The sequence below is a fragment of the Clinocottus analis genome, unplaced genomic scaffold (genome assembly GCF_023055335.1).
Source record: "Clinocottus analis isolate CAN_PGR_092001 unplaced genomic scaffold, fCliAna1.0.p SCAF_1, whole genome shotgun sequence".
NCBI classification, from domain to species: domain Eukaryota; kingdom Metazoa; phylum Chordata; class Actinopteri; order Perciformes; family Cottidae; genus Clinocottus; species Clinocottus analis.
Window position 1 is genome coordinate 1,387,673 of NW_027175820.1, and position 19,549 is coordinate 1,407,221.

Here is a 19,549-nt window from a genome sequence, read left to right on the forward strand (position 1 = left end):
CGTCACATGCCTATATGCTGCAGCTTTTGCTTTCCCTGGGGCAAAATGAATTGGCTCTTAGAGCTGCATTGCTGAGCGTGATGATTAATATCATGTTTCATCTGTCATATGCCTTTGTGTATTGCAACACCTCAATGGGGCCAATTAGTAATGGCTCATACACGAATGTGTTGGAAAGAGATTTTAAAAAGGAATACAATAACCATCGAACACCTCACGACAGCGTACCTGATCAGATGTATTGGATAGGAGCTCAAAACATGATTTTTGGAGACAAATATCAACACAATTATAAAATATAATACAAACTCAGCAGACAGGATTTAGACTATGTGTTTTTTTAGAACTACAGGGGAACAACACAGTTAAAGGTTTAAAGGTAGATTTGAAGCAGTGCTAGTGGTTCAAGTCAAGCTCTCCTCATGTTAGTAAAGGAGTCCCACAAGGCTCAAGTTTAGGCCCTTTTCTGTTCACTATTTATTTACTGTACATAAAAAAGTATTTATTCTCTCTCTATCTGGCCACTGCAAACCGACAGTCTCCTTTTGGCGCATTTCAAATCAGTCTTATAAAAGACAAGCTTGTTTTAAATGCTTACAACACAGAAGATAGTCCAGCTTTTTGCCCACATCCAAACACTTCAGAGCCCTCTCAAAGTGAGTAAGCAGACCCTCATAGACATAGGCTTGAATAGAAAAACTGACAAATTGCCTCTGTCGTAATAATATCAGCTCACAGAACATTTTAACTCTTGAAAAATAAATGTGGATGTCAATGAGACCAAGTGTATAAATAGAGGATGCAAAGGATGCAATCCCAGTGTCTCTCGCCTCCTGTTGCAGGTTTACGAGGTGAAACAAAGCAGCAATCTGGTGGAGAAGATCCGACTGTTCATTCACAAAGTCACAACTCCTCTCCACCCGAAAGTGGACGCCAACCGGCCGCAAAGCGTCAAGTCCCTGTCTCACCCCTTCTCCAGGGAGAAGCAGCATCTGTGAGTAAAAGCTCGGCTCGTGAAGACTCTCAGACTTTTACACCTTTTGCTTTGTGTTCAGGGCAGATTATGGAATAGATTACGATAAAGATAGACTCAAACTAGAAATGAGGAGGCGAAAGTTACAAAAAATACTTTGACGAGTTCTGACATCAGTCCAGCAGAGGCTCAGGGGATCTCTATTTACTGATTTATACATTTGTATTTCAGTCCACAGTTGCCTGAGGGAAACGGTACATTTATGTAGCTCATGTGAAGCTATGCGAGTGCTAATTTGCTGAGTTTTAATGATATGAATGACTCACAGTGCTGCTTAAATCAATACTCTTATTTTAAGGGGACAAATGACAATGAGTAGGTGAAAGAGGTTGATTTATTGACGGACCCACGCAGAACTATCCCTCAACCCTCGGAGCTTCTGTAGATATTCCACGGAAATAATGATGTATGTTATCCACATCGTCATGAACAGGGAAGTATGAAGACCGCAAAACCACGCTGGTCCACACCTGAAGGCTGCTGTTCGTTCCCCCTGTAAAGCGAGAAGTCAAAATTGGTTTATTTGTCACGTAACTTGAGCAAATTAGAGAACCAAAATGACGATCTTTTCCTCGGGTGGGGGTCAGGGCCAGCTTCAGACGGCCACGGTCCATCGTAGCATGTAAAATCTGTTTTGCCACGACTGTCTAATAATCGTGAGTTAGTTGAAAGGCTCGGTGTGACTCATGCAGACGTTACAGGGTGCCTCGGTGCGTCGGTTGCAGACGCAGAGGGGCATTGCTCAAGGGCGGTGTTGAGACGAGCTGCGAGGGAGAACGGGTGGGACAGACGCGCCATTTGAAAAATCCTCAGAAGCAAATGATGTTGCACAGCGTAATCTGAATTTAAGGGAAAAGGCGGAAATCATCTCAGTGTTGCTTGTGACTCTACAATAGTCTGCGTGTTCAAGAAAGACAAAATGCCCCCCAAACTACAACAATCTCCCAGTTCAGTCCGATATTTCAAAATCGGTATTAATATCGAGATCATGGGGAAGAATTCTCTCCATCAACTGCAGCATTTTGTAACGTCAAAAAAGTGTATTTCCATTACTTCATGTTGCTTCCCCTGTGAGCTAAAGCAGCTTCCCCATGCAGACGGCACGGAGGGGTAACAACCACAGAGAAGCGAATTGAAGCAAACAAATCAAAATAAAAAAATCCTCCCAACAGCGTGACAGGAAGGCGTGACACTCCCTTGCTGCCTCAGCCTTCTCTCCCCTGAGGAATAAACACATCCAGCTGAATCACAAGTCATTTCTCACTGTGTTGGAGGATTTTTAAAAAAAAAAAAAAAAAACGAAAATAGATTAGACTCACTAACTGGATTAACTAAGGACAGAAATCACGACTTCACTGTTGCTTCCTGTTCAGTCCCATCGAGAACAAGCCCTTCCAAAAGGCGGTGATCAGAGGAGAAGAATGTCTTCGCATCCACGTCAGCCTGCTGGGACGTATGGAGGAGAGAGTGGGCAGCGGGCAGCTATATTTACATCTCTGACTAACAGCTAGCGGGAGATCTCCCTCCACATCTTCTCCATCACTTCGACTTCATCCATTCTGGAAACACATGGAAACACGGCAGGCCTGTTCTCTGAGATTAAGCCGAGTTATAGACGACAGCGTGAGGTGGCTTTCAAAGCCCTTTCGCACATGCTGCTTCTACATTTAGGCTCGTCTTGAATTGGAGGCAGCGGGGACATGAGGACCGCGTCAGTGCCAACAAGCACCACCAGCTACACTAAGTACGAACTGACTGACAGCGGCGGCCCACTCAGTACTGTGATGAGATGCTTTTCAGTGCACACACTTCCAAGTGCTCTTTTTTCTAATAATTATGTCCACGTGTACTGAAGGACTGGTGGTTTTAGCTCATGCACACGAGTGGAAGATTGGTGGGTGACTGGAACAGCTAGGAAGCTAAGCTAAGCTAGACGCTAAATTAGGACTCTCGTTAATGAGGCAGCAACAACAGGTTAGCCGCTAACGCTAACAGTGTTACAGAGACTGTACAAATGGGAAATGTTCTGTATTTCTTTCACAGATTCTTTCTCCCAGAGGTTTACCTTGCCCATAATTTAGGATTACATTCATAAGATTGAGCCATCAATTGGAGCCTGACTTAGGAAGGTAATTAAGGAAACTAATTCCAATTGATTGAGGTTTGTGGAGCTCAAACACACATCGCTCCACATACAGTAGATCCCGAATGGCAGGAGACCGGGTCGACTGAAGGGTTCACAGCCGTCTTGTCTGTCTTTCTTTCATTTGATCTTGTTGATGTGGACTTGCAGCCTGCACTGAAACATCGTGACGTAGCCTCCATCTCATTGTACGTGTGCGTCAACACACATCACGTGACTTCATGGTTATTGTACATTTGTTCCTATTTGTAGAGGTCTTTAATCTCTCTGCGAGGTGGACAGAAAAAAAAACAACCTCAGCATTTAATTAATAATATTAGTCTGCGCTATCGTACGAATGTTGTTCATCTCAGCTCACTTCAATTTCTGGTAGCACTTTATAATGAGTACACACTATTTAGCATGAATAAACACTTAATTCATCATTTATAAAGCATTTTTCCAACATGAACACTCATTAGTATACAATAAATCAGGAATTGCAGGTTTTATTTATTCATATATTTACAAATCCAAGTTGGAATAATGAATTTAGTGTTTATTCATGCTTTATTAATGCTAAATAGTGTGTACTTATTATAAAGTGTTACCTAATTCCTCTTTCTATCTCCTACTTGACAAGTAAAGAAAAGCTTGTTTCACAAATAAGCTGCCAGCCGTTTAACATGTGATGTTCTCTGTTTCTAGATTTGACTTGTCTGATAGGGACAAGTTCTTCGACAGCAAGACCAGGAACTCAATAGTAAGTATTAGTTTAAGTTGAAGTATTATTAGTTACTTCCTACTTGTCAAACGCGGCGGTGTGATCCGTAGTTGTGCGCTTCCAACTACGAGGCTCTACGTCGCCCTCGAGAGTTTTTACACGTATCAATTTCTGCTCTTTCCATACTTTTTAAAATAAACTTCAGTGTTCACAGGAAACTGCTTGGTTAGCGTTGTGCAACAAAACTACCAGGTTAGGTTTAGGCAACACAACTATTTGCTTAAGTTGGAGTAACAAACATACTGGGTTAAGTTAAGGTGAAAAATCTACTGGGTTAAGTTTAAGCACCAAAACTACTGGGTTAAGTTGAGGCAACAAATCCAGGACTTTAACAACTTTAACAGGCAACAAAACTGCTGGGTTAGGTTTAGAGGAAAAATCTACTGGGTTAAGTTAGGCAACAAAACTACTGGGTTAAGTTTAGGTAACAAATCCAGAACTTTATAAGTCCGTACAGAACGTATGCTGTTAGGTAACGCTACTTATTTGCACTTGCATACGTAACTTTAAATAAGTCAATGTTGACTTCTGGTTTCACACACAACAGGGATCTCCTGGGTTTGACCCGTACTATGTCGCCTGACTCTTTACACCCACGATTACTGTGGCAGCGCCGAGCGCCATCGCCAGAAGCAGAACCGCAGACCAAGCCGCCGTGTTAGACGATGGAGGCTTGAGAAAGGCTCGGTTGGAAGGCCGACAAACTGTGTTTAATTCAGCGCAGTGACAGCATGTGTCTGACATGTAAATTCCCCTCCTTTAATATTGACAAGTGTGCTTTTCTACTTCGACCCTGTCATCCCCGATACGCACTCCCATCCAATAAGACCCTTCGCTTCTGAGTGACTCCCACGAAAAACAAATTAATTCTGTGAATCTTGTGTCGTACATGTGCTGCTGCGTTGGCATACGCACATACACCTACACAGCACCTCTTGGAGCTTGACTAATGACTGGGTAATATGATTGGCTTCTCATTACTGGATGGAGCTCCTCAATCAGCGCCGTCGTTGGCTCCCAGCTGAGCCTCAGCTCCCATCGATAAAACTCTCCACCTCTCTGAGGACGAACAGAACAGAGCTCTGCAACTTCACCTGTGCTACTTAACAAGTTCAACATCCATTCTGATGATTTTGAGACTGATTGCTTTGTTGTCTCGTCAGGTCTACGAGGTACTGAAGAGGACCAGGTGCACCAGAGCCAAATACATCATGGGTAAGACCTCTGGCTGGAACTCTCATACAAGATGAATCAATATGCAATTAATGAAGGTATTGTGTTCGTTGGAGTAAAGTAGGATCACGACCTCAGGAGGGGGCTCAGTGTGCCAACACGTGTTCAAAACTCTTCGCTTTAAATGTCTGGAATCTCGATTTTTACTGACAATCTGTGCTGTCCTTAATTTTAAATAAATCTAAATTCAAGTTCCTCCTAACTCTTAACTCGTAACGTTTGACGTGCCCACATAAACGCAATGAGAACATACATGCTTCTGCTGGTGCTCCAGAAGAGAAAAAAAAGTGTTTAGAGGCAGATCTTCTAACATTTGGGACCAATGAGACCCAATGAGACCCAACGAGACGAACGAATCAAGGGGCAAACGCAACTATTGAATCGTTATCATTAATAATAGGAACGATGAAGTCGAAATGACCCTTTAGGGTCTTTTTCCTGCTTTCCTGTAACCATGACAAATCCATGATGGAGGTTCATCCATCTTGGAAAACATCCCCCCTCCTTCACCATGAAGTCTTCCGTCTGAGCTCCGAAGAGAAAACGTAATGGATAAGACTCGCAGAGCTCTTCAGTTTCAGTTCTCCGCCGCTGCTGCGTCTCCTCCTGGATTATAATCCTATTAAATGTGCCTTCTCACAGGGATCACCAGTCTGCTCGCCAACGGTGTCTACACGTCTGCTTATCCTCTGCACGATGTGAGTATCTCCGTCACACTTCCCCTGCCGGCCAGAGATCAGTTGATAAATTGTTGCTTACGGGCCGAGAGGACGATTCCCATTCAGCAAGTTCTTAATGTGAAAATCACACAACCTTCTCCTGCTTAGCAGCTCGCATTTAAATGTTGAATTACAGTCAGTATTCATTATGCATGATGAGCAAAGCGTGTTCGTCGTTACAGGGAGACATCGAGGGGGCGAACGCAGAACCCAACGACAGGAAGGTGAGTCGATCAATTCCTCCGGTCAATACATTGAGTCAGACGTCACCACAGCAACACCTCTGGTCCATTAACAGATAATCATCAGCCCAAAGGAACGACGGCAGTGCCTTCATGTTCAATAAAGCTGCCCAAATTCACTTAGACTGCGCAGACGCGGCAACCTGGGCTAGCAACCAGAGCGGTGGTGTCCTCTGATTGGTGCGTTTCAGCCAATGGGATGCCTCATCCCGTCCAGGGGTTTGGATAGAGGACTTTGTCTGGTTCCTCAAATGAGGTCAGAGGGAACAATGACATGAAAAAGAACATTTGATTTTTTTTTTTTACCAGATATGAGCAACAAGCAGGACATGATTCAAATGTTCTAATCCCATTTGTCCACCAATTTGGTTCATTTCATCACCGCCGCCTGAAAAGACATCATGAGGCTCGTCCATGCGCTGCGTCTCAAAACTAACAGGAATCCATCTTTTCCATCATCATCATCTGTTTTATGCTTTATGCTACACTGGAAATTGTTTGTCAGCAATTTTATATTTTCATTTTGGCATCTTGCAATAGGAAAATTAACATTTGAAATTCACAATATAAAATTAAACATAGCGTTCCATTATTACTTAAAGATTGCAGATTTAAGAAGTTTCTAAACTATCTGCTAGGGCTTTTTTTAAATTATTTTTTACGGCACTTCAAAAATCTTATAAAGAATTTGTCAATTTGCCACTGCTCAGCTATTTGAAGTTCGATCCAGGCCTTTAAAACTTGCCGGAGGCAACGCAGATGTTCAGCGTAAAGATACCAGACCCAAGTAAAAAATGCAGGAGTAAAACACAAAAAGAAAAGTATCCCAAAGTAATACCAAATCTCCTCGCCATCACAGAAATGAGAACTTATCTTACGCTTTATATCTGACCCTCAAAGAGGAGCAGATTAAATTAATTAAGTTCCAAAATTGTGAAACCATCAATTTCCCTCGTGGAGATGAATATTTCCAGCGTGTTTAAAATGAGTTGTCGAGCTGTTGTCCTCGTCTCCAACCTGAATGCCACCCAGCGGTACAAAATCAATAAGCGCACAAGAAACACGCCGTTTGATTAGTGATGCCGTGAGGGATCTTTTTTTAATGTTCGTTTTAGATTAGCAACATTTGCATGACTCCCTTGCTAACGCGACAGCGCTCCTGCATCTCTGAGCCTTTACCTCCTACTGTACGAGAATAAAATTAACCAGGCGACTGTAAAGAAAACAAGAGCTCACGTTGAGTCTGAAGTCATCTCCTCCCCTGCTACCGCGCTCCATAATTATACTGTGGGCTGTGTGTCACTAAGGCAACAGCCTAATAATTCCCCCTCTGTTGTTCTCAAGCATCAGAAAACGCTTCGGCTTGGTGCTTTCAAGTGCCTCCACAGCAACATACTTATATGTGTATATATATAAATATCATACACACACAGCCGTTTATATATATATATATATATATCGCAATCCCACGTATACACGATTAAGGAATATATTTTCCTCGACAGTCGGAAGGAGAAGCTTGGATTGGAGGCCCGTCTCCTGTGATTCAAAGCCTTGTTGCCTCGCAGCTCTGCCTGTGAACGGAGTGTGATCCTGTGTGTAAAAAGAAGGAAGAAAAAAAAAGCCTTTCACGGTGATTAATGTGATCTTTCCCTGCGAGTCGTTGCCAGAGCACATACGCAGTCAGCTGTTTGATGACCATTGTGAAGACCGGAACATGCAGCAGTCATTTGTGTATAAATTATGCTGGGAAACACTCACACACACCCCTACACTTACACACATACACACACGCACAGAGGTTTTCGGTGTTATTTTGGTTTGAACTCCAAAAACGCGATGTTCACAGTCTTACATTTTTCCATCCAACATCCTAAATTGTACTTGACTATATTTAACGTCGCAATAAATGAAGTCTGATATGGATAAAACACCCCAAACTCAACTGGACTGAAACAATAAATTGGGGGAAAACGCAGCTTTGACTGTATCATTTGCTGATGACTCGGCTGCAGGCGGTAATGAGACGAGATGAGATCACTTCTAAATGTCACCCGCCCATCTAACTGACCGCCTGAGGGGCACATTTGGCCCCCGATACAATACGAAGCATCAATCCACAGAGAGCATCTGTCTTAGTTTTGTTTCACTGCATTAAATAAGGTCGACGTTTGCAAATGCAGATCTTACAGAGTAGATATGAAGAAAGAAGAATGAAAAGGAATCAAACCTCTGCAGTTATTAATGCAGAGGGCCGTCTCTTTGCTCTGCAGGACCAGACTGCCAACCCTGCACTACTTTTGTTCTAGTACCACTTTAGAGACAAAAGAAACCCAAACAATGACAACTGCCCTCTTCTCGTGCCCATTTTAAGTCCCAGCATGCCCCATTCAGACAATCTTTTGGCATAAAATACGTAATTTTTTTAACCGAACGACACAGTTTTTTGACTGAAACTCCTTCCTAACAGGCAAGACTTTGTTTTATTGTGATTTTTGTTGCATATTCTGATTCTTTAGGTCATAATCTTTCCAAAAAGGTGTCTTATTGACGCTCCAGGAGGCATTTTTGGGGAATCTGGCTCATATCATGCTGGATGTTCATAGTTATCATAATTTTTTTTTTTTTTGCAGATGTACATTTATTTTTACAAGACTTTGCTGAACAAAAACATACAATAAACACAAGTATTGGAATTAATTTTAGGTTCCTACGATGACTCAAACAGGTAAAAGGAGGTCTGGAGACAAAACCTGCACCTGCGACACAAAATGCATCCATGTTGGCAGGTCAGCTGATTATAATAAAAATGGCTGCCTTCCATTCAGGTTCACCGCATTTGGTCACGATTAAAAATCTTTACTTCATCAAATAAAACAATACTGCTGTCAATAGGAGGGAAGAGCACAACGTTGAACATTAATATTGTCAAGAACGGTCTGTTTCACATTAAAGAGCGGACAGAAGTCCCTGCAGGGTCGCCGCTCTTTTAGGTTGATGCTGACATGTGGTCCGGCCTGCAGGTTTGTCTGGGATTGAATTGATTTCTCATCACTCGGCAGTCGTCACCTCCTTCGGGGTGCGTTGTGGTTTTCTCCGTACACAGCGAGCTTGGCACTCCGAACACATGAATACGCTGCATCAGTGGGTTCATGATGCATTATATAAAAAAAATGTAATCGCAAACATATTTGCATATGTATCTGTGGTGCGTCAGTGACCTGGCTGTGATTCACAGTGATGAATAATGAACTGTCAAATAAAAAGCCAGTGGTGCGATTTAAAATCAGATGACCACCGTAAAAAAAGAAAAGAATAAGGAAAATGAAAGCTAAGGGCTAATAAAAGGTCTATTAAGTCTCATGGTATTCAGTATGTTTCCACAGCAACAACGGTGTCATGTGACACCTTCCACTCTGATGCTCTCCTCTCCTCCTTATAATTACTACTCAACTTCTTTCTAGTGGTGTTAATAGTCTGTTTATTATCGCTGTACGGCTGCTGTGAACCACGTGTGCAGGACGTTTCTGTAGCGGCCGATTAGCTCAACACTGAATGATCAGCTTGTTGATCTCAACTCAACATATTCACCAGCGATCGACTAAATGTTTTGATTATTCTTCAAAGGAAAAATAGCAAAAGCTCACTGGTTCCAACCTCACTTTATCATGTGTATGTGTTTTATATTTGATATTGTTGAAAGCTCTGGGAACGTTTCACTGTTTACTGACACAAATCATCAGTTTGTCAAGAAAATAACCACGAGGTTAATTGTTAATGAACATAATCGTTAGCTACTGCGCTACTTAGTTTTTTTTTAAATGGCAAAGTGGAAGGATTAATCTATTGTCTGTCAGAGAATATGCATCATACAGGATCTATCAAACGGACATGTTAATATAGAGGAATTATCTCTGTGCTTGAACAGCTGCTTCACTCATCAATCAGGGCGATGTGCAGATAATGGCCGCTCTCTGATTGCGTGTAATTACTGACTTGTGCTTCTCCTCACAGCTGCTGTACGAGGAGTGGGCCAGCTACAGCGTCTTCTACAAGTACCAGCCCATCGGACTCATCAGGTCAGATCCGTTTTGCGCCGCTCTCCTCGCTCCTCGGTCAAGTCGCTGAGCTGAATTCGGTTGTCGCTCGAACAAACACTGGATGAACAAACGATGAGGCTTTTGATATTGATTTCACGTCGCAGATCGACCGTGATCTCATTTGTCAAAGTCGAGGTGGAAAGTAAATTGACTTCCTATTCCTCCTTTTTAATGCCGTTTAACTAAATGAATCCTCACAGTACAGAAGTTAAAGATGCTCTAACCTCATCATCCAACCCGTATCATTAATACTTTAACACCCATTTTAAGTCCCAGCATGCCCCATTCGGACAATCCTTTGGCATAAAATACATAATTTTTCCATTTTTAAACTGAACGACACAGTTTTTTGACTGAAACTCTTTCCTAACAGGCCAAGACTTTGTTTTACTGTGATTTATTTTAGCAGATTCTGATTCTTTAGGTCCTAATCTTTCCAAAAAGGTGTCTTATTCACCGCTCCAGGAGGCATTTTTGGGGAATCTTGCTCATATCATGCTGAATGTTTAAAGTTACGGTTAAAATTTTGCAGATATACGTTTTTATCCCAAGATTTTGCTGAACAAATACATACAATAAATATATAACAAGTATTGGAATCAATTTGGGGTTCCTACGATGACTCAAACAGGGAAAAGGAGGTCTAGAGACACAGTTTTCAATGGGTTGAGTGTCATTTGACATCAGTTGTGTACTGATACACATTTCTCTATCTCTCCAGGAAGTACTTTGGGGAGAAGGTTGGACTATATTTTGCCTGGTTGGGAGTCTACACACAGATGCTGATCCCCGCAGCCATCGTTGGAGTCATCGTATTCCTCTATGGATGTGCCACTGTCGACGATAACATACCGAGGTACACAACACACACAACGTCCTACTGAATCTCCTCTTAGTTTGTGTCTCATACCTTTGCAGCTGCATTATTATTTGTTAGCTTTCCATCTAGCCAGCAAGCTAAAAACAAGTGGTGGTAAATGGTTAAATTCAATAACGGACCCGCAAATCTGGATCACTTCCCCTGATCTCTGCCAGCATGAAAATAGAAGCTTTTTATGTGATGAGCAGACACAATTCAGCCGTCTGGTTTCACCTGATTCCAGCCCAAATGTGTTTGTGACAAGAGTTTAATGTGAAACAAGCGTTGTCTTGTTTACTGTTGAATCATTTATAATGATTCTTAAAACCTGGTTGATTCATATGGAAACCAGGAGGACTTTGTGAAAACAGCGTGGCAGTCTTTCATCAGAGACAAATGGCATGTCGAGATGCAGATCTCTCGCAGCCTGATGGTAAACACCCGGCTTAAGACCACACCCCGACTCCCATGACCACCCATTCAACGCTAAAGCTTTAGGTTTATTGAGACACCAGCTCATTACAGACTTAACGAGCACAGAGCGCATGGGTGTTTAGCAATATAGGAGGATATTCATCTGCAATAATACCTTCATTATGACCCATAACCCTGGAGTGCAACTTACTCAATACACCTCACAAACAGCACGTGGTCATGCTGCACATGAAACACTGCAGACGACCGCTTCCATGCTTTGAAAGACAGAAATAACCTTTTATCATCTGGTACTTTTCAACAGAAAGACAAATAGCAGTAAGAACACCCAAATAGATCCATTTCACAGAGGTCGGGCCCTATTCATCAGTATCACTCGGGTACAAAAAACGTACAAAGGTTTATTTGTTCTCCAAATTTCTGTATGGAGTTTGCATGTTCGCCCAATACCAGCTGTTTGAAAACAGACTGTAGTGCAACGCCACGACACCCAAGACACAGCCGCTCACCGTCAGAAAGGCGGCTGAAACGAACTCTGGTGGAGGAAATAACGCCTGGGAAGAGGTTACCGTTCTAGTCGGGAAGGCAGACAACCTGAACTCACGACTGAAAATTGTCACGTTATCTTCAGAGCATGGATATGCATTTAATTGGACAGTTGGGTGAGTGTAAGCTCACAGTTCAGCTCCACTCCCTCCTCACTCATTGGTCACTCCCTCCTCGCCAAGTCGAGCTCCCTCCACCTGTTCACTCGGCTGCCTCTGATCATTAATCAGCCTTGATATAGACTCCTGCCTCCCGGACATGCCTAGCCAGATTGCGCTTCGCTTTTTCGTGCCAGACTCTGCAGCTCTCTCCCACGGACCGCTCGCCTGTCACGACCCCGCCGGTCTCTGTTTAACCCGCTAGCGGCGAGCCGGACTCCCGGTGAAGCTGCCGGCCTCTTGATCCTGTTGAACTCGGCCTGCTGCGACTCAGAGTCTGAGAACAAGCACGATCTGAGAGAACAACCTTTAAAGATACTAATGGTCTAATTGAAATCTCCATGAAAAAGTTGATTTACTTTCGATAAAAAGATTTTTCATTACACATCGTTTAAATATATGGGCCATTATCTACCGCTTTGGGGAATTTAGTATAACTCTACTGGTGTTCAATTAAAAGAACACCTAAATAGTTTTATTATAGTATTTTTTTAAGTCTGAAAGAAGAGATTTTATGAAAATTGTCAAAATTGACAGTGCATTAAAAACAATGTTTTTGTTCCTTATTGAAAGTGTTGCACGTCTATTTTACACCCAACGACTGTGAAGTAGATCGGATGAAGATATGCAAATCGCACACACGCACACACACGCACTCACACAGATCTTTAGACAGACAACATGAAGCTTCTAACATGTAACTTGTTTCTTATGTCTTGTTTTCTTCGCCATGCGATCTAAATCCAAACCCTTGTTTCTGATCTCCACCATCATTGATTTTTCTTTCCTTGTCCTGCGCCCCTTTTCAACAACTCCTCTGTCAGTATGGAGATCTGTGATCCCAGGAACAACATCACCATGTGTCCGCTGTGCGACCGCGCCTGCAGCTACTGGAAGCTGGTGACGGCGTGCGGGACGGCGCGAGCCAGCCACCTGTTCGACAACCCGGCCACTGTCTTCTTCTCCATCTTCATGGCCCTCTGGGGTGAGATAAAGAAAGAAAAGACATCCAGCGCTCCGCAGGGTGGGCGCTGGATCCAAGGAAGAGGCTGTCAGAGCAGAATTAAAACCAATAGATCAGCACAACAAGTAGCTCCCTTTAGGAGGAGCTGTGTTGCTCTGTAGCGTGTTCCTCATCCCTTCGGGTGAGGACATGTTCGCTTTCCAGTCATACGGACGGCAACCAGGGAGTCCAATAAAGCCCATAAATTCCATTCAGGGCAGCTTTTGGATAGAAATACACAAGTACGGCCCCGTGAGGCGCAGAGGGAGCGTACAATAGGAACCCTCAAAGGTAACTCTTGTGTAAACACAGAGCCGCTCCTCGTCTTGATGTCTTGCCAAGCCTCGCCGCCATCTGCTCAGCAGCAGCAGGGCTGCGGACCAGGAGAGGAGTCGTGTGTGTTGGATGAAGCCGGCGTCTGACCGAGTACCAGCACGCCGGCCATCTGGGCTCACGTACCGCAGACCTGATGGGAGGGGCGGGGAGGGGGATGCCGTCAAACTCTGTGTACTTGTTGAAAATCACTGGATGTACACAAGATGAAAGTACTTCATCAAGCTGCAGACTGTTGCACATATTCTCAACTCCTCCCGTGCAAAGACCCAAAACCAACAATTCCACTCACAGAGGGTGTGAATCAAATAGTTTGAGCTTTTTATTTTATTATAGCAATCGACAGAAGACTAGAGACTACATTAGTAACGTATTGAGGGATTAAACTGTCTACTACTGGTACAGTGTGGAATCTGTAGCGCCAATGTCATTGCAAACACTACAATTAAAGGCTCCCAGTGAGGTTTAGCTGCAATAGGTGCGACGTGTAACTCTGCCAACACGTCTTCAAGTGGCCAAGCAGCACATCCGTACAGACATTGTTTTTTTCACATATATTTGTCACATATTTCGAAGAAAATGTCCATGTTTACTCTCTTCCCCCGGGTCATTCATCTTTTTTAACTAGCCATGGCCCTAATATGCCGTTGTATAGTTTGGGCGTGCTCATGGGTGAATGTAACCGTGAAGCGCTTTAATGGGATCGGAGGACTACAAAGGCGTCCTATGAATAGAAGTCCATTCACCGTATGTGTGTACACAACTGCCACGAGTGCAGAAAAGACCGACAAATATGGAAGATTGCGCGCTCACACTGTGTGGTGTGCACGCGTGTGTTCAGTTTGCTGTGTCTGCTCTTGCTTCTGCAGCCGTTCTCTTCATGGAGCACTGGAAGCGGCGACAGATGCGACTCAACTATATCTGGGACCTGACGGGCTTCGGAGAGGAGGAGGAGGTGAGGCTTACAAGTGACTTTGGCGTCAACGCGCCAAAAGATACACGAGACGTTGGCAAGCCCGAGGCCATCGACTTAAAGGGGGAAGAATGTTTTTCAGCTCCTACCTCACGATTTATCACCGCACTTAGCTGAAAAGTCACAAAGCAGCGAGGACGACATAGAGGTTAGGATGGGAATGCACCTGGTCTGTGCTGCGTAGTGAGTCAGCCCTGAGCCGGACTGATCACACACACACACACACGCACACACACACACACACACACACATCTCTGGCCTCAGGGCGTGTTTTGAACATTGTGATGAAGCGGAACATTGCACCTCCACCACGTCTCTTTGTTTTCATCTTCAGAGACAACGATCGCTGACTGACATCTTTGTCTTGTGTGTGTGTGTTTTTGTGTGTGTGTGTGTGTGTTTTACAGGAGGAGCATAAGGTTTGGATCCGACTCGCTTTATATTTGCTTTAACTCACCTTCTCTCCTTGTTTTTTTTTGGTTTGCCTGAGCGTTATAGATCCGCTCTGCAGGCGCTAACACTAACCTTTTTTTGTCTCCCTCAAGCTGCCTGCGGTCTTTTCACTTGACACCCTCTCTTCATCTCTTTGCTCCCGTCTTATTTTTTTTTTCAATTTTATGTTTTTTATTTCTGTGGATTTCTCTTTGTCTCCGAGGTTTGTCGTGGCGCTGGCGGCCATGTTGTTAGTGTGGCCTCTCTGCGTAATGCTCTTATTGTCGGGTCTTCTTGCTCCTCTTAAGACCCACAGTGAACCAATGTACCTTAAAAAAGACAAAACATGAACTGAGCACCATTTTAAAAATACAATAAAAGAAGTTTTTGCATGTTCTAGCACTTTACATGCAACGTTTCTTTTTAAATAATTGATGTGGCTGGTGTAATTACTTCAGCTCTTTGACAGTGAAGTTTCCAATATTGTTGAGTAATGGTGCAATAAAGGTAGCGACTATCAAAGGGGATTCTTTTGTCCAATTTTGTCCTCAGCCACAAGACACCTTCCAAAGGCCCGTGCACTCTCAGCTCACTTCTTATTGGGCCCATGTGGACATGTTGGCTGGGAAGACCAGCACATTTCCCAAATACCTTTAAAATGTTTTTGCTGTGACCAAAAGAGATGAAAGATGCGGGCAGCTGGTTCTAATTTGCGCCTTGTATAAAGGTTGAATCGGTGTAACAAGTACAGCCTTTTGGAAAAACTGATTTTAATACGAACAGATCTTTTATTCGAAAGGTGTCGCTTGTAGTAATGAAAAACAACGGAATCCTCGAGCTCCTTGTTTTGCTTCACAGCCTTGGTTCCTTACTCCTTCCCTCTCTCTTCAACATCAAGCGTTTAGCAGCAGAAGAGACAGGTCTTGCTCTCAGGAGTCAGTGGAGACCAAAACAGAGCTGGGAGGGCAGTGAAATATGTGACTTAGACGCGACAGCTACAACCATGAAACCAAGTAATTCCTAGAGTCTGTGTCAGCTCGTGTGTAAACAGCTGTTGGCCAAGACGTTCACCGCAAGATCTCACAGACCGTATCAGGAGTGGACGTGGACGCCCTCACCTCACCCGTGGGTTTGTGGGCATTCTTTTAGCCGTCGCCATCTTGGTTTTCTGGAGCCAGATGTGCGTAGTCGACGCTACATTACCAGCTAGCTCGAGCTAGCATGCTTAGCGATGCGTATCCGTGATTCCCGTTAACAGTTCTATTATTGCGGATGCTAATTTTGGCTGGCTAAAAAAGGGGTTAAAATTGTTTGTTTTTTTGTGTGTGAACAACGCAGTGGTTGCAATCTGTCAATCACCTTGTAGCCACACCCTGAAGCATCTCCTGCTTTTTTCAAAAGTAATCATAATTTCCGAAATGAACATCATGCTGTATTGTAGATCGAGAGAGCGATTGAGACCACACACACGCATGTTGGCGGTTAAGTAGCCATTTTCTCATAGACTTCTATACAATCTGACTTTTGCAAGCGGAGGAGTCGCCCCCTGCTGGCCATGAGAAAAGAAATGCAGGTTTAAGGCAGTTCCACATTGGCTTCATGTTTCAGACCCATAGGTCTCCTCTTGTGTCAACTTAAGGCGATAACATCTCCATGTTGTGCAAAGCAGCCAGAATGTTTTTTTTGTTGCTTTTTGCTAGAAGTAACGCAGCAATAATGATGAAGACAGAACGGTTATTATTGCTATTGAATATAACTTTGAACAGTCCACAATCTAGAAGAAGTCAAGATTTTGCTTCATTGTTTTGTCTACAGGCAGCTTCTCTCTGCATTTGGGTCTTTGTGTCTTAACTTTGTCTGTCTTTTTGCACATCCGCTTGACACGTGGACCTTTGGGCCAAAAGAGACCGTCTAACCCCTCGGCTTTGTATTTTTTGTGACAGTTTCCTTCTCATTCTCTTGGCTTACTGTGGACTGGGTCGGCACATTTTTTTTCTCTTTTCTTGCACAGGCGGCTGTTCCCTAATTTAAACACACAATTTGGCAAAAGCTTCACGCAAACAGGCTGCTCATTTTAACCTTGTTTCCATTCTAAAAAAAAACACACACAATGAACATTCTTCTAACGGTTTATTGTCTTGTGCACTCGCTGCTTCAGAACATGTGAGGTAAGCAGGAACTGTAACACGCAAACTGACTGTTGCTTTGTTTTTACAGGACCACAACCGAGCGGAGTACGAGTTCCGGGTCATGCAGAAGTCGATGAGACAGGAGCACGCCACCCCGAAGGTAAAACCAGTTAAAGTGTTGCTGCACAGTCAGATGAGCAACGTCATCCTTTAGAGATTAGTAATCTGGGTTTGGGGTTGTCCTACCTGAGGGAATTTTGGCTTCTTTATGTAGTGAAAAGAATAGTTTCATTCTTGAGTCTATATCTCCTGTAACTTAGTGAACTATGAGCCATCGTTGATTCAAAAAAAGTGTCTTCTTTTCTGTCAGAATCACTTGAGACAAGGTTGTGTTAAACAATGTGAACAAAACCTTCACAACAAAAGACTTCTAACAATGGAGTCGCCCCCTGCGGGTCAGAAGAGAGAACGATAGTTTCAGGACACTTTGACGTCGGCTTCATTCGACTTATTTCAGAGCAGTTTGGTATTGAACTTGCAGAGAAAACGGGGGATATTTCTGGTCGTTGTTTACAGTCCGATCAGAAACTTAAGACACAAAAAAACGAGTTGGAGTTCAACCACTGCATTCACATGACGTTAAGAGAGACAAACTAAAGAATCAGACAATGACTACAAACAGAAAACAGAACGCTTCTGATGAATATATACATACGCACAAACACAGCAACGGTTAAACAACAACACACACTGTCCATCGGCGGATTATAACGTTTAGGTTCATCCGCCTTTTACATCCTGATGCACTGAAACAAGCTTTAAAACAAGCAGCGACATGTTAAACATGAGCATGTCTGTCTGGATTATCATCCTGATGACTTTTGTCTTGTACCAAGGTCACATCTTATCAGATACACACACACACACACACACACACACACACACACACACACACACACACACACACACACACACACACACACACACCACACACACACTCCTGAGCTTTCTGACCCAGTTCTCAGTAGGCTTGAATGTGACATGATGGCTCTGGGCAGAATTATCTGTGCTCCACTGCTGCCACATAGTGTGTGTGTGTGTGTGTGTGTGTGTGTGTGTGTGTGTGTGTGTGTGTGTGTGTGTGTGTGTGTGTGTGTGTGTGTGTGTGTGTGTGTGTGTGTGTGTGTCCATGGCATTAAGAGCTGCTCCTGCTTACAGGGAGATATGACACACAGGTCCAAACAGCTGGAGATGCGATTAATGTTTCAGACGTTCTTGTGTTCTTCATGTCCCTCACGTACCTGTGTGTGTGTGTGTGTGTGTGTGTGTGTGTGTGTGTGTGTGTGTGTGTGTGTGTGTGTGTGTGTTCAGGGCGAGAAGGTGAAGCTGACCTGTACTGACAGAATGCCAGCTTACTTGACCACCGTGGTGATGATGAGCTTCATGGTGAGTCTCAGCGGCCTCCCTGCAGGGTTGTTTCCTCCAGCGTTTCTATTTCTAACTAAAGTATGACATTTACAGCTAAACACTTCTTTTTTTTTAACTTAACTCAACAGTTGGGGCTCTTATGTTTTCTTTGAGCTATCGAGTGATCTACTATCTACTCGGCGCTCTGCATCACTTGACAATTTTCATGCATATTGATATTTTCATCTCGGATGTGTGTAAAAAGTAGACGGGCAAGAAAACCAGCCCATTGTTGGGCCCCTCTCATCAAACTAGAAAGTGTGTGTCTCTGCAGCCACTAGGGCTGTTTGAATAATGTTGTTATGATAAAAAGTACACATGTGAGATTATGTTCAGATGTGTAAATATCAGTCTATATGTTTCTGGTTAAGAGGAAATGAAAATGAGTCAGAAAAAAATGAAAAGGTTTCAGGTCTGTCTATAAAAATATGACTTTCAGGATGATTACTAGTTTGAAATGATGCAGCTGTAAAGTCCAACTCTAACCCAAACCATAGCACAACCCGTGAACATTCAACACGGGAACATTCAACATGTGAACATTCAACATGTGAACATTTTCTCTGCAAAGGTTGACTTTGATAAAGTGAAGCAGAACAAAGTCAGAGAGGGTTTAGTACAAAGAACATTCAGACGAGGACTCCAATATTTTCCTTGGGGCACATTTGCACATCTGTGACATTTGAATTTTCTCATGTAACCAACAATATATTTAATTTGCATATTATATATGGTGTTCAATACATCCAAATACAGCAGTTTTACATTGACATGTTTCAAAAATAACAATGACAACGCAGCAACAACCTCTTGTGCTCATGATGGGTCAGATCCAATTAAAGGAAGTAGAAATGACAGTTTTTTCAGAAACATTATAATAACTATTTATCTATAATATATAACTGACATATCAAAATAGGAAGTTCTTCCTCACGTTGATCGTTTTGTCAATCTCAGCAGATTGTGAGGTGATCTTCTCGT

At 43.2% G+C, this 19,549-nt stretch overlaps 1 protein-coding gene across 1 annotated transcript in view; it reads left to right on the forward strand.

Moving 5' to 3' along the window:
- Positions 1-19,549, forward strand: part of ano1a (anoctamin 1, calcium activated chloride channel a) — a 49,483-nt gene that overhangs the window by 17,566 nt on the left and 12,368 nt on the right. Inside the window, exons 5-15 of the mRNA XM_068576172.1 lie at positions 843-994; positions 3,864-3,918; positions 5,103-5,154; positions 5,815-5,870; positions 6,074-6,115; positions 10,148-10,212; positions 10,955-11,089; positions 13,056-13,216; positions 14,437-14,522; positions 17,190-17,261; positions 18,473-18,547. Of these exons, the coding sequence (XP_068432273.1) occupies positions 843-994; positions 3,864-3,918; positions 5,103-5,154; positions 5,815-5,870; positions 6,074-6,115; positions 10,148-10,212; positions 10,955-11,089; positions 13,056-13,216; positions 14,437-14,522; positions 17,190-17,261; positions 18,473-18,547 (951 nt within the window). The remainder of the gene's footprint in view (positions 1-842; positions 995-3,863; positions 3,919-5,102; positions 5,155-5,814; positions 5,871-6,073; positions 6,116-10,147; positions 10,213-10,954; positions 11,090-13,055; positions 13,217-14,436; positions 14,523-17,189; positions 17,262-18,472; positions 18,548-19,549) is intronic.